The following is a 14,695-nucleotide window of genomic DNA, read 5'->3' as shown; positions in this document are numbered from 1 at the left end:
ACACTTTATATGAGAGTAGTTTTCTGTTGACAGTGAAGATTCATGACATGGTCTCTGAAAATTTGGAAATATACTTCTACAAATGCTGCAGAATTAGATATGCTAAAACATCTTAAGTTGAACTACATAATGCTTCAGATTTAGCCCAGCTTGTGCTATGCAAGCAGTCCCATAGAATTTCAAGTGACCAACCTTGTGAGTAGTTTCTTACAGGTTTCATTGATCAAACCAGACATTGAGTGGTTAGGTTTGTTTCATGTTTGAAATAATTTTACTCATTTTTGTGTACTACAGCAAAAATTTGCCATGATTAATTAATTATGAGTAAAAGCAACCCAAATGTTAAATACAGCAACAAGGAGTCTGGGCAGACCAATTATTTGGGCAAAATAAGGTTTATATCAAACATCAAGGGACCTGCCAAGCCTCCCTGCTGCTAATACTCTGTGTTGTTAGTATGGTTCAAACCATAGTAATGTTGTCAAAAGTCTGAATGACACTGAATTTTTTTACTGGCTTCTTATGATACCGTTTTGTTTTTAAAAAGATTCATGTAATTTCACACAAAATAGTTTAAATTTTCTACATTACCCAGCAGCGAATTTTTAAACTCTACCTGTTGTTAAAGATTTGCTGATTCTCGTTCATTATTTTAGTTAAAATAGTACCCTGTAGCAAGGTTAAGAATCCTAAATATTAATTTACCTTTGAAATTCTTAATGAAAGGTATTGTATACCAAATCAGTATATGGTCTGTCCACTTTGTATCTGTCAAGTACACCACTCCCTTGATAACTTGCAAATCCGCTTATAGCATGGGGTCAGGCATGGATTCCATTTTAAACCAGAAAATACCCCAAAAATTGATCCCTATTTGTTGAACTTGAAGCAAATCGTAATCAAAATTGGTAACAGAAACTTTGATGTATCGCTTGTTTTATTGTCGAAAATGGTAGATATGACCTGGAAATTTTAACCAACACTATGAAATATCAAATTTAAAAATACGGCATAAATTTTTTTGTACATTTTCTTTCCAAACAACAGTCCTAGTACATTGCAATTAACGATATGTAAGGAAATGTTTGATCAATGAAAATATCACTTACGCCAAGTGGAGGCAGTTCTTTAATAAATAAATACAAATTAAATAATTTTTTTATCAATTGAAATTTGTGTTCTAGTTCTGTTCTAGTTCCTTTTAAGTGTAATCATCATAAATGCAATGTGTCCTCTTGTAATTAAGCGTAAAATGCATCAATCTATCATAACAGCTATGTCCTTGAGCGTTTCTCTGAGAACCTAATTAAGTGCCGACCTTGTTTTTATAACTGACTTCCGGAAGTGTTTGTTGTATTGTTGCACTAGTTAAAAGCTGGCCTTCTTTGTATTATCATGTTAATTATAACTTTTGAATAAAAAATGAAGGTGGAATAAAAGAAAAGTTAAAAGGCATGAAAATCCTACAAACATAAAAACTAGCGACCCCAGTCGTATGTTGGGTGTACTCACTTCATTTGATCAATCGAACACAGTTTAAAATATTATTGTGTATGTAACTTAAACTACCTTAAATTTACTGACTCATTCATAACTGTGATCAAATATAACAAAGCAGCCAAGCGAAATGAATATTTAGTAAAATAAAGAGTTTGATTTCACAGATACAGACCATTGTTGGCAAGCAAGTTTCTGAGAATTCTTGATCTGGCACTTATTGTACTAATTGAACAACACATTTTTTTAGTTTCGACGTAGAGGATTGTCTCATGAAATAAATGTGTGTTTTTGTATTTAAAAAAAGCAATCTTGTCTGGTGGTGTATCAACAGTTAGTCTAGTTCCCTGCTCTGTGGACTTCCGATTTGCCAGGATACTATTAAACACCGCTACGGGAACCAGACTCATCAAGAAAATAAAAGCAGTGACATATTGCACAGATTTTTCACATACATGTGATGGTTGATGAAACCAGTTGGAACAATCTTTCATATGTTGGACAGTTTGAAAATAAATGTTATTTAAACAGAATAACAAACAACCTCATTTGAAAAAATGCTTTATTACAAATTATTATTGACATGATTGTAAAATGAGGATTCAGTCATTAAGCAGCCCACATCCCTAACATCCCCCCCCCCAGTTTTCTTGATGTCAACACAATTTTTTTTCTTCAAACTTTGGAGGTTTCTCAGTAACTCATGCCTCGCTTATAGTGCTGTCTATGCTTGTGGACCCCATTATGTGCAAGATATCGAGGGAGAGGTGTATTAACATTTATTTGAAATGTTTCAAATGCCAGTTTGTGTTTAAATAGGATGCATGAGACACAAATACCTATTTGTGTTTGAATGGGATGCATCATACACAAATACTCATTTGTGTTTCAATGGGATGCATCAGACACATAAATAGCCATTTGTGTTTCAATGGGATGCATCAGACACATAAATAGCCATTTGTGTTTCAATGGGATGCATCAGACACATGAATAGCCATTTGTGTTTCAATGGGATGCATCAGACACATAAATAGCCATTTGTGTTTCAGTGGGATGCATCAGACACATAAATAGCCATTTGTGTTCAGTGGGATGCATCAGACACATAAATAACCATTTGTGTTTCAATGGGATGCATCAGACACATAAATAGCCATTTGTGTTTCAATGGGATGCATCAGACACATAAATAGCCATTTGTGTTTCAGTGGGATGCATCAGACACATAAATAGCCATTTGTGTTTCAGTGGGATGCATCAGACACATAAATAGCCATTTGTGTTTCAGTGGGATGCATCAGACACATAAATAACCATTTGTGTTTCAATGGGATGCATCAGACACATAAATAGCCATTTGTGTTTCAATGGGATGCATCAGACACATAAATAGCCATTTGTGTTTCAGTGGGATGCATCAGACACATAAATAGCCATTTGTGTTTCAGTGGGATGCATCAGACACATAAATAGCCATTTGTGTTTCAGTGGGATGCATCAGACACATAAATAGCCATTTGTGTTTCAGTGGGATGCATCAGACACATAAATAGCCATTTGTGTTTCAGTGGGATGCATCAGACACATAAATAGCCATTTGTGTTTCAGTGGGATGCATCAGACACATAAATAGCCATTTGTGTTTCAATGGGATGCATCAGACACATAAATAGCCATTTGTGTTTCAATGGGATGCATCAGACACAACAAAGATTTGTTCATTTTGTACACTGACAACCACTGGTATATTTCATAGTGAAGCTAACATTATGAATGCCGATTTTGGTGGCATCATTGATAAGAGATCATTATAGATGTAGTGATCATACTTGTACATAGCTCAGATGATATACTGTACATTGGAGACATGTTTTAAATGATATACTGTACATAAAGGATATGTTTTAAATAGTTTAAATGCTTTACCGTACATAAGGGGCATGTTTTAAATAGATAATTTGCTGTACATAAGGGACATAATTAAAGTTTTTTTACTTTCTAGCTAAATAAAGGCCTGCTGAAGAAATGTGTATCTTTTGTATGTTATTAAAATCTTCACTTAAGTTCCAGCAAATGTTTTAGTCATGGGGACATGTAGAAGCAGTTAGGTTTTTTATGAGCTGATTGTCTTACAGGTTGATTTGTGTTGATATGTAGATAAATCCCATTGAACATGGTCTTTATATACAGATGGTCCTTATATGTAGTTGGCTACAATAGAATTTTTTATTGTATTTACTATGTTTATTTTACACTACACTTTTTCATTTTCCAGCTCATCATCAATATCACATTCAATCAGTCTGTCAAGCTACACTCCCTAAAACTTTATGCTCCAGCAGGTAAGTTAAGAGTGGCTATTGATTATTATAGTCAACCTATCCATGAAGTGCATGCACAATTATTGCCCGTTATGTTCTACCTTTAATTTGAAAGTGAAATTAATAAAGGAGAGTCATAAATGTTGCCCATTATCAGCAGATATCCATTATGTGGAAATGTACTGGTTGGCCTGGTGTCAGGATAATGTGACTTGGTGGGACATATACTACATGTTGGCAGCATGATGCCATAGTGGTAGACATCACTATAAACTGCCACACTACATTCATGATAGCAATATGACTGGAAAATTGTTCAAGCTACCAAATCCAAGCGTCACACTTCATTGACTTGTACTAACGAAATTTGACATGGATTTGCATTTAGTTGATTTACAACAAGCAAGTTAATAATGAGCTGGCTGACACTGATTTCAAGGTCAAAGGTCTTGGCTCAGGTTTTCATCTGTACTGGATTATGAGCCTGATAATACAACAAGTATGAATTGATTCTTACCAAACTTAGCATGATAATACAACATGTATGAATGGATTCTTACCAAACTTAGCATGATGATACAACAGGTATGAATAGATTCTTACCAAACTTAGCTTGATACTACAATAAGTATGAATGGATTCTTACCAAACTTAGCATGATAATACAACAAGTATGAATGGATTCTTACCAAACTTAGCTTGATACTGCCAACAAGTATGATTAGATTCTTGCCAAATCTAGCATGCAGATTTGTCAGAAAAAATGCTTTCATTGATGTCTGTTACATAAGTTATTTTTAGTGTGACAAAACTTGTCATTTTGATAAATCTTGACAGTATCTGTGACAAGTAACCTTCTATCCATGATATCAGGTTCAAGGTCAAATGCTGTTTGAAAATTATTTTGTACAGTTCTAGAGTTTCAAGTATATTGTAAACATGTTAACTCAAATATATAAGAAAATATTTTTTATATCCATTTTGGTTTGTTGTAGTTTCAGAAGAAAATTGAAGATGGTTCCGAATACTACACATCTAAAATGAATATTAGAACAGATGAGAAAGACTTATCATTGATTCAGTAAAATTCTAGATGGCATGTACAGTACCATTCCAGTTGAATTGGACTTCTACCTGCATAAGTGTGATGAGATGTAGGCATCAGACTGAAGTGAAAGTTAGACACTGAGTTCCATGGAACATGTTTACCAAGCACAATTTAAAATTTCCTTGTTTGAAAATAATTGAAACTATGCACTGGTTTTGGGGGTTGTTTTTTTAAAACAGTTTTCTATCAATACCAGATCCAACTTTTCCTTGATTATCTATTTTACTTGTACACAACAGTCACGATAAATGTGATCTCAGTTTGTTGTTCTAGGAAGGAATGCTTGTGTGTTTAGTGTGACATTTTTGTGTTTTCTGATAGGGGCCATTATAAGGTGGCTCCAGTTTTTTTTTTCTTTAATTCGTATTTATTGCATTTCACTCAAATCTAGTATGATTAATATCATCATGTATTTTTTAATTCATCCGAAAGAAATATTTTTTTCATGTATGTGCAGTGTACATAAGATAGTGAATCCAAGACTTATGGGAGATATTTTGATCAGGAGATTATCCAGTTTGAGTAAAAGTCGTATAGGTCGATGAGGCAGTTTACATTTTTGAATTTGTATTTCTGGTTTAAATGTGTTTGCAATGAATTATTTGTGATTTTATTATATTTACCATAGATAAGGGGCCTAAAACTGTGAAGATATTCCAGAACCATCCAAACTCTCTGGACTTTGATTCAGCAGATTGCATGGAACCAACACAAACACTCGAGTAAGTTACATAAACAGCTTTCTTTTCTTACAGAGCCCATCTACCATATATACTTATGGAGAAGTCAGGTTCATTCTGCAAACAACTTAGACCCAGATCTGCTGTTGTATAATGCACATGCAGGGCAGTCAGTGTTGTTTGCTCTACTGACAAATTGTACAGATCCAGATCTGCTGATGCATTATGCAACAGCAGACCAGGTCTGTGCAGTTTGCAGTTGGGCTTGACTTATAAGTGAGTACTTATGGTATATTATTATTATTGAAGTTTCTTTTTCATTACCTTCTTGATGCCATTCATTACCATTATTACTGTAATTGTCACAAGATCAAATTGGAAGCATTGGTTCTATAGCACAGATAACAGAGACCCAGCTAATGTTAAAGAGGTACTGGGGTTCAAGCCCTGGTCCACCTATGCACTTTTCTCTCCAGACATATTGGATAGTCATGATGATATCATGCAAAGAGACCTTGCATACACGTCAAGAGTGCGATATTCATTTCTGATAAATCCAAGTTGTATTTGGTGGACACACAAAAATGTCTTTCTGAAGAGCATATGGAAGAAATAGCAAAAAACTAGTGGAGAGCATCAGCACAGCTTGAATGGCAGAGTAATGGACTAGTGCTACCGATGTCATGAATTTGAATTGTGGCCCAGTTGCACTTCTTTCTTCTTTATTATGTCATTATAAAAGTTTGTATATTTTATTATTAAAAAGCTATGTATTTAATTTTTTTCAAAGGAAATCACCATATGTTATTCATCCAGATGGTATATTTTATACTATTGACATTTTGGTTTCCTGTTTCATATATTTTACTCATGAGTAAAGATTAAACATTGTGAACCATTCTAGAAATCCCATAGTACACTTTCACCATTTAGCAAGAAGGAGGAGCGCTGGATTTATTCCATTATTAAATACTGGTTTTGTTTTTTTAAAAGGTTTCAAGCATCAGTATTAGTCAATCAGGTACCATCAATTAGATTCCAGTATCAATTAAGGGATCAGCAAGATCATCTGTCAGTAAATCGGATTCCAATATAAATTAAAAGATCCACGATATCATCTGTCAATCAGATTCTGATATCAATTAAGGGATCTGTAAGATCAACTATCTGTCAGTCAGATACATGTCCATTAAGAGATTTGTAAGATTGCCTATCTGTCAGTCAGATACATGTCAATTAAAGGATGTGTAAGATCATCTATCAGTCAGTCAGATACATGTCAATTAAGGGATCTGTAAGATCGCCCATCTGTCAGTCAGATACATGTCAATTAAGGGATCTGTAAGATCATCTATCAGTCATTCAAATATTAATATCAACTGAAGGATCTATGAAGATAAGAGTTTTAAAAGTATAACAAATTTCTTCCAAATTTCAGGTTGACGCCCGATGATTTAAAGGAGGGAAATTTGATTCCACTTAAGTTTGTCAAATTTCAGAATGTCAGCAATGTCACAGTAAGTGTCATTTGATAGTTTATTTTGATGTTTGACAGATCTGGCAATATGCTGATAAATATTTGTACAGACAGTTGTGGTATGGAAAAGTGTAATGACAACTGCCCTTCCCTGTTATATTTGTTACAAGCACAGATGTCCATACTCCCCTCCATCACCAGTCCCTCCCTTCATCAATAGATCATTTACAAATAGTGTTTCTGTCCTTCCACCAGCAATACATATAGTTACGCCTCGAATCCCAGTTTCAAAACATCATCTGTGTGTTTATTACACTTTCTCATTTTATCTTTTGTTGTACAGTACTTAAGAATCTTGAGATTCACTTTAGGGATTTTCTCATTTAAAATACAGTTTTCAAGGAATGCTTACAAATTTATGCCTCAAAAGTACCGTATTTTCGCGTATATAACACGCGTCTTATACAAAATTTTACTTACCCCGCACCCAGGGTACGTCTTATATTAATGGGTGTCTTATCTAAGTATTTTTTAACACGAATGAACGGTACAGTGTGTGATATTGAAGGACGATTATTGCGGTCGATATTCACATTTCACGATTTTCATTCCTAGTTGTAAAAACAGTTGGATAAGTGTTCAGTAATTACCACGTGTACCAATCCAATGCAGGCCACTTCAAATTTCAAATCCTTTCGTTTCAATGTTTTGTATAATTATTGGTGGGTGCGTTCGAAAACAAGACAAGACTAAATAGTTCAAAAACAAGACAAGAATTTGTTCAGTATAGGACTTAAATATGAAAATCAGTTCTACCATATATTTAAAAATTTTATTAAACACAATATAATAAACAGTTACTTAATAGTGTTTGACTTGATCAAAAATCAATGTACCGTATTGTTCTATTCATCTTCATTTTCATCGTCATCAGTTTCGGCTTCAGATCCATCGAAACTTGAATCAAATTCACTGTTGTCGTCGCAGAATAACTCCATAACTGATGCTAATTGATCCTCATTGGCGTCAGTGGTATCGGATGCAGCTGAGTCGTCGTCCGAAGAACTGATATAGCTAGCCGATTCGGCAATTATCCCACACTTTCTGAAGCCATTGATTATTGTCGTAGTTTTCACTTTCTCCCATGCCAGAAGAACCCAATTACATGCTCTACGTACATTGCATGACGTTGTCGACCAGCTGGCGTGAAGGTGTGTTTACCGCTAGTCATCTAACGATCCCATTCCTCACGAACAAAAGTCTTAAACGGGTGATTGACGGCAATATCCAAGGGCTGTAGCTTGCAAGTCAGGCCACCTGGGATAACGGCTATGTGGGTTCCAGCATTGTTGATGTGCTTCTGCACAGTTGTCTCCTTATGGGCAGCCATTGCATCAAAAATCAGAAGAGATTTCTTCTTGAAAAATCTGCCTCTTCTTGTTCTGAAGCATTTGTCCGTCCAGGTCTGCATCACCTCTGTGTTCATTCAGCCCTTTTTGTTGCAGACAACAACAACTCCAGCTGGCAACGTTTCTGTTGGCATGGTTATCCTTTTAAAGATAACCATGGGTTTCAGTTTTCCTCCTGCAGCAGTGCAGGCCAATACAACAGTGAAGTTGGTTCGTTCATGTCCGGTGGTATCAATCGCGACTGTCTTCACTCCTTTCTCTGCCACTGATCTAGTAGCTGGAACATCGAATGACATTGGAATCTCATCCATATTGATGATGTCATCATCTGCCAACTTCAGTTCACTTATTTCCTTCTGAACAAAGGTATGGAAAACATCCAATTTATTCTCCCAATTGTCCGGAAGCTTCTGTCCAACAGTTGTACGTGACCGGACTGCAAGATTGTTCCGTTTCATAAACTTGTACACCCAGTTGACACTGCCACCATGAAAGTCTGTGATCTTCATTTCTGTAGCAATAATTCGAGCCTTCAGTTTGATCGCTATCGTTGAAACGGCACGGTTACTGTCACGTTGCGAACGCACCCAGTTGGCTAGATTTTCTTCCAAGTTCGGCCATCTTGCCTTTCTACCTCTACGAGCTCGTTTCCTTGGATTCATCTTCTTAATCTCCTCTTCCTCCAACCTCCAATCATGTACATTCTTCTTGCTGCAGCTAAATTCTCATCCAGCAGCTCTGTTGCCACGCTCCTTGGCAAACTTGATGACGTCTAATTTAAAGTCGGCCATATATGATTTTTGCTTCGGCATCGTGACAATTTTATAAATTTTAAAAATGCTAAGCAAATTGATCACTCATTTATATATACCGGTAATAAGAGACTGTTCCCACATTTACCGGTATATATGCTAACCACATACATCGGGCATTTATTGGTCTATGTACGGTACTAATCCCACCTGCTGAAGACTTGGCCTAGCAGATCAATGAAGCCACCTTTACATCTGGCGTTTATTGTTCTAGAATCTAGATACCAGGTACTCAACCCATCCACTATTGGCCCAGCGGGAGATAAGAATAAACGATAACTGTTGCGGTCCTGCCTCAGACAATTCTTTGATCTCAACTAAAAATGGTAATGAAGCCTTGTTTACATCCGACAGGTAATGAAACATTGGACAAATTTTCATTTATGATAAAGGAAAGGAAACCACTGGAGATAAATTGCTCAGTGCGGCAGATGGCTAGGCCATGTGAGTCTTATATTTGTGGGCGTCTTATGTAAAATATTTTTTACACAAATCGTCAAAACCCGCGTCTTATATATGGGTGCGTCTTATAATTAGGTGCATCTTAAATGCGCAAAAATACGGTACACTGCTCTAATAAGCACCTATATCTTTTTTTTAATATTTTACATAACTGGCATAATTTCGTACTTTAAGGATTATTTGTTTATAAGTGGACATTTCTGGTGAAAAGTATATTTTGATTGTAGATTTTTCTAAGTTTTCCTCTCTCAATTTTGTATTAAGAATAGTTTTGCTTAGGTGTATGGTCCTGTGGCATAAGTGGTTTAAATCATCCACCTCAGATGCGGGAGGTCATGGGCTTGAACCCTGGCCAAGTCATACCAAAGACTTATAAAAATGGTACTAGTCGCTGCTTTGCTTGGTACTCAGTAGTAAGAAGTTAGGACTGGTCATTATGGTGTCAGGATAATGTGATTGGGTGGGACATGATGCTACATGTCTGCAGCATGATGCCCCAGTGCTAGACATCACTATAAACTGCTACACTGCAAACGGCATAGTGATATGACTGAAAAATTGTTAAAGCTACGTTAATCACAAACACAGACACACATATGGCAAATGAAGTAGCTAGCTCTAGTACCTGCTGGTATATTTTACCAGTTGTTGTTTCCTTTGTAGTAACAGACCTAGGCCAGATATAGAAAGTGTCAACCAGCTGATTGACAGGTTGCCTTTATGTTATGTGTATTGTAATCACTGTTTCCACCATGTACTTGTATTAGATATGCAGAACTATTTATAAACAGGAAGAGCCATCATCATGGCCTTGATCCTCCACATATTTTCAATCATTAAAAGTGGGACATAATTGATACATTCAAAATTTGTTTGATAAAATCGGTTCTTGATGATTACAAATATTCGGTTGTCAGTGAAAGGAATGTGGAGGGGGTACTTTTAAAAGTTAAAATTTACCTCAAGCATTTACTCCAAGCAATAGTTTTCAAATTATGTAAGATATGGTTTGTATCTTCTCATAAAGATCTTCTCTTCGGGTAAAGTGATCCAAATCCCGAGTCAGATACTTTCCACAGATTTCTTTGTCTGATAATAAGCTCAACCCAGATTTTGTCAAATTTAGTATCATTGTTCCAGGGGCTTATTATGGGAGACATATTGCCTGGTACATTTAAGTTCTAACCCTTTTGCTTTATTTGTTGTTTGTTTAGTGTAAGCATTGTATTTTCTCCTTCAAATACATTCCCCAATCACATTAACGTTAGGGATATAAGCCTGCTACCTCTCGGATCCAGCCCTACTAAAAGACGAAAATTCGTCTTTTCGGTCTATCTCATATAGACAAAAGGGCAATAACTCTTGCCCCTTACCTCCCCTTGCCACCGCCAGGTGTCACTAGTTTTTAAGCTTTGCTTGTACTGATAACACGTACATTATACCTCCAAACAATCCAAGCCATCGTAGCGTTAAATTGGACCATCCGAAGTTAAATTTGGATTTATTGTGTTGGACAATCATTCTTCTACAGGTTGTATACATTATTTTAACAATTTTTTTCAAAATTGAGTGACTTTGTCACCCTTACGGATTTCGTTTACTGAAGACCATGTTACACACGCTATCGCGGAACTCATTTTGTCAATTAAAAGTTAACGCAACACTGACTAATTTCGCTTACTCCGTTAGTAACGGTTGTGGTATTAGCGAATTAATAACATGCTGAATTGATAATTTGTGCTTTGTTTTCTTTTCTTGTCTCGTTTCAGTAGAAATTTCAACCAAATGCATGAAATGCAAAAAGTTCAAAGCAAAAGAAGACAACCATGACTCTTGTATTTTATGTACCAAGTGTACATCATCTATACCATGCAGCGTGTGTAATACTTGGACAGAGCAAACGTGGGCTGATGTAGTCCAGAAGGCAACAAAAGGGAGGGATAGATGGAATAAGTCGAAGAAAGATAGCATTGATGTCCTTGGTATACATCCGAAGACAGCCTCCATTGCGAGCCTTGTGGGGGACGTTGGGGTCCCCCCCCTCCACCTAAAGTTCGTCGTTTGCAACCGTCAGCCACAGTAACATCAGCGGCAATGGAGGAAAATAATGTTGACAGGGTACAACAGTCCAACTTTGAACAGATGCGTTGTTTGGTCCAGGAAACGATGATGCAGCTATTGACATCAGGGCAGATATTACCCTTACTTCCCTCGCTCGCTTCCACAGCTTTTTCTGACTCTTTGGGGGAATGTTCCCCCAATTTTAGGCTGCCCAGTGGGCGTAAGTCCCCCTGCATATCTGAGCATGGCCTTCGGGCCTGTAAGTCAGGACGCATGGGGTTTATACTGGATCCATCGGATCCATTTCTTTATACAACCTCTACGTCACCGGCCGTCCAGCTGGCCCAGCATGGGGACCCTATTGCTAAAACGGTCCGACCAAACATGACTTACGGGGATTTTAGTGATAAATCCGTCCGTTAAGCTGTACCACCGGCAACATACCAATACTATGGCGGAGATTTTAGTGAGAAATTTGTCCGTCCAGCCAGGCCATTGGAGCAGCCGGTACCGGTGATAGCAGGACCGTCGCCAACATTCATACCAACCACAAGCCGGACAAACCAGCTGGCAGGGTCGGCCGTCCATATGTTCATGGCTTATCCACAAGGGAGAGTTAGTGACAGTGTTAAGGATGATGGAATCGTGTCATCTATGCCACCTGGTATGCTCTATCCAGAAATGCAAACTATTACAGAACACGACTCAGCACACAGTGAGGGTGACGAAACTCCTGCAAATCAGCCGTACACAGATCCAACCATGGAATGGACTGAGTTTGGCTTCAAGGCAGCAGTGGAAGAAATTTATAGGGTGTTGGCAACTTCAGAATGCCCTCCACCTTCTACCGCCACTCAAGACTACAAAGTTAAGACGTCTGTAGATCTTGACAAGGAGGAAGAGACGCCGTCCTTCCGGCTCCTTCCCTTGTCAGCAAAAATTAAGGAGATCAATGATCGTCTATCAGGATGAATAGGTGATCCGGGGAATGCTAAGGCATTCTTTTCAGAAAGCCAAGTACCAGCGACGTTGTCGTGTCGCTGGTACAAAACTCATTCAGACGCCTTCAGTACGGATCTTCCGGCCCTGGACAAAAATATGGCAGCTGTTCACATGTCCGCTCCACTGTTTTACAAAGTGGACAAAAATGTGTTCCATGCCACGTCAAAGCTACTCCGGAACTTAGTCGCTATGTCTTCAGTGTTAGACTTGGCTTCATTAGCCATTTTTCCGACTCGCAGAAAAATCCGACAATGACCATGCTTGGGAAGCGACGGTCCAGATTGCTAGAGTTATTAACAGGACAGCTCACCATTCCATGGCTAATGCGTTGACTGCTTCTGCCAACTTAGACTTGATACGACGTGACGCATGTCTGCGGTCCATGTTGCTCAAGCCCCATCATACTCTGGCTTTACGGATGACTCTGTTTGGGTCGCCTTTACTCTTTGGAGGAAAAATTGAAGAAGTTTGGAAGCAGGCAGCTCAGGAACTGCCCCTCCAACTCACTGCCCAACCCTCGCAGGCGTTTAGAAAAAATCAAACCCTGCCACAGCGGAGGGATGATTGGCGGAGCAGGGACAAGGGATCCTTACAATCAAATGTGCAGTATAGATCCCAACCCAATGCCAGGAGACAACAGTCTAATCAAGCTAGGAGGCAACCATACAGAGGCGGTAAGAAACAAAGTTTCTCCGTCTTCAAGCCTCCTAACTCTAAAAATTGACATACCCTCTCCACCATCCACGGACAGCCTACCTGATGGCGGCCGCCTCCTGCAATTTCAGGACCACTGGACCACCTTTTTTCCTCCGAACGATTGGGTGATCCAGGTCATTTCGGAGGGACTTCGGATTTCATTTATCCAACCCCCTCCCCTGTCCTCCTCTCCCCTCTTCACGGACGTAGCGTCCGATCGGGAGAAGGATACCTTTCTACAACAGGAGATACGGTCGCTCATAGAAAAATGGGCGGTGGAGATTGTGAAAAAAACGCAATCGCCGGGGTTTTATTCCAGGCTGTTTCTTATCCAGAAGACAAAAGGCAAGTTGAGGCCGATCATCAACCTGACTCGCCTCAACCAATACATTTTACCACCAAAATTCAAGATGGAAACGGCGAGATCAATCCGTCTTTCCATCCAGCGGGATGAGTATGCCGTCAGTCTAGATATGACCGACGCATATTTTCACGTCCCTATCCACCCCGCGTCACGGAAGTTTCTCCGATTCGCTTACCGCGACGTGGTTTATCAGTTCCAGGTCCTACCCTTTGGCCTCAACATCAGCCCTTGGGCTTTTACCAAGGTTATGGATTGTGTCGTCACCCTGTTCAGCTCGACGTCATCTACAGGGATGGCAGTGTACTTGGACGACATCCTCCAGAAACATATGGTAAGTTCTATTCTGCTCAAAGGCATAAACGATCTTTTAGCACTTTTAGATCGTCTAGGCTTTCTCGTGAACTGGGAAAAGTCCGATCTCCATCCATCCCATCGTTTTGTCCATCTGGGTATGGAGTTTCTCACCAATCTGAATCTGGTACGACTTCCTCACGCTCGCGTAATTCGGATCGTCGAACTCGTCGAGTCCGTTTACAACAGGATGTTGATTTCAGCGAGAGAATTCTTGCAACTCCTCAGATTATTCAATGCGGCGGCAGACTTGATCCCGCTTGGCCGTCTTTTTATGTGTCCCTTACAAATGACGTTACTGGCACAATGGCGCCCCTTTTCAAGTCTCCTCAATCAAACAATAATGATCACGCCGAGATACAATCGTTCCTGCGTCAGTGGCACAACCCCGGTTGGCTGTCCATGGGGATTCCTCTGGAGATGCCCCAAGCAGAGATAACGGTATGTACTGA

The 14,695-nt window shown here is 38.6% G+C and overlaps 1 protein-coding gene across 1 annotated transcript in view; it reads left to right on the top strand.

The window, feature by feature from the left end:
- LOC149794216 (thioredoxin-like protein 1) overlaps positions 1–14,695 on the top strand; it is a 39,154-nt gene that overhangs the window by 16,415 nt on the left and 8,044 nt on the right. The window contains exons 5-7 of the mRNA XM_089968328.1: positions 3,776–3,842; positions 5,558–5,651; positions 7,048–7,126. Of these exons, the coding sequence (XP_089824454.1) occupies positions 3,776–3,842; positions 5,558–5,651; positions 7,048–7,126 (240 nt within the window). The remainder of the gene's footprint in view (positions 1–3,775; positions 3,843–5,557; positions 5,652–7,047; positions 7,127–14,695) is intronic.

Source organism: Sinohyriopsis cumingii, chromosome 8, assembly GCF_028554795.1.
Source record: "Sinohyriopsis cumingii isolate HCF-2022 chromosome 8, ASM2855479v2, whole genome shotgun sequence".
NCBI classification, from domain to species: Eukaryota; Metazoa; Mollusca; class Bivalvia; order Unionida; family Unionidae; genus Sinohyriopsis; species Sinohyriopsis cumingii.
The sequence above is the reverse complement of the archived record's forward strand: the minus strand, read 5'-3'. Positions and strand labels throughout refer to the sequence as shown.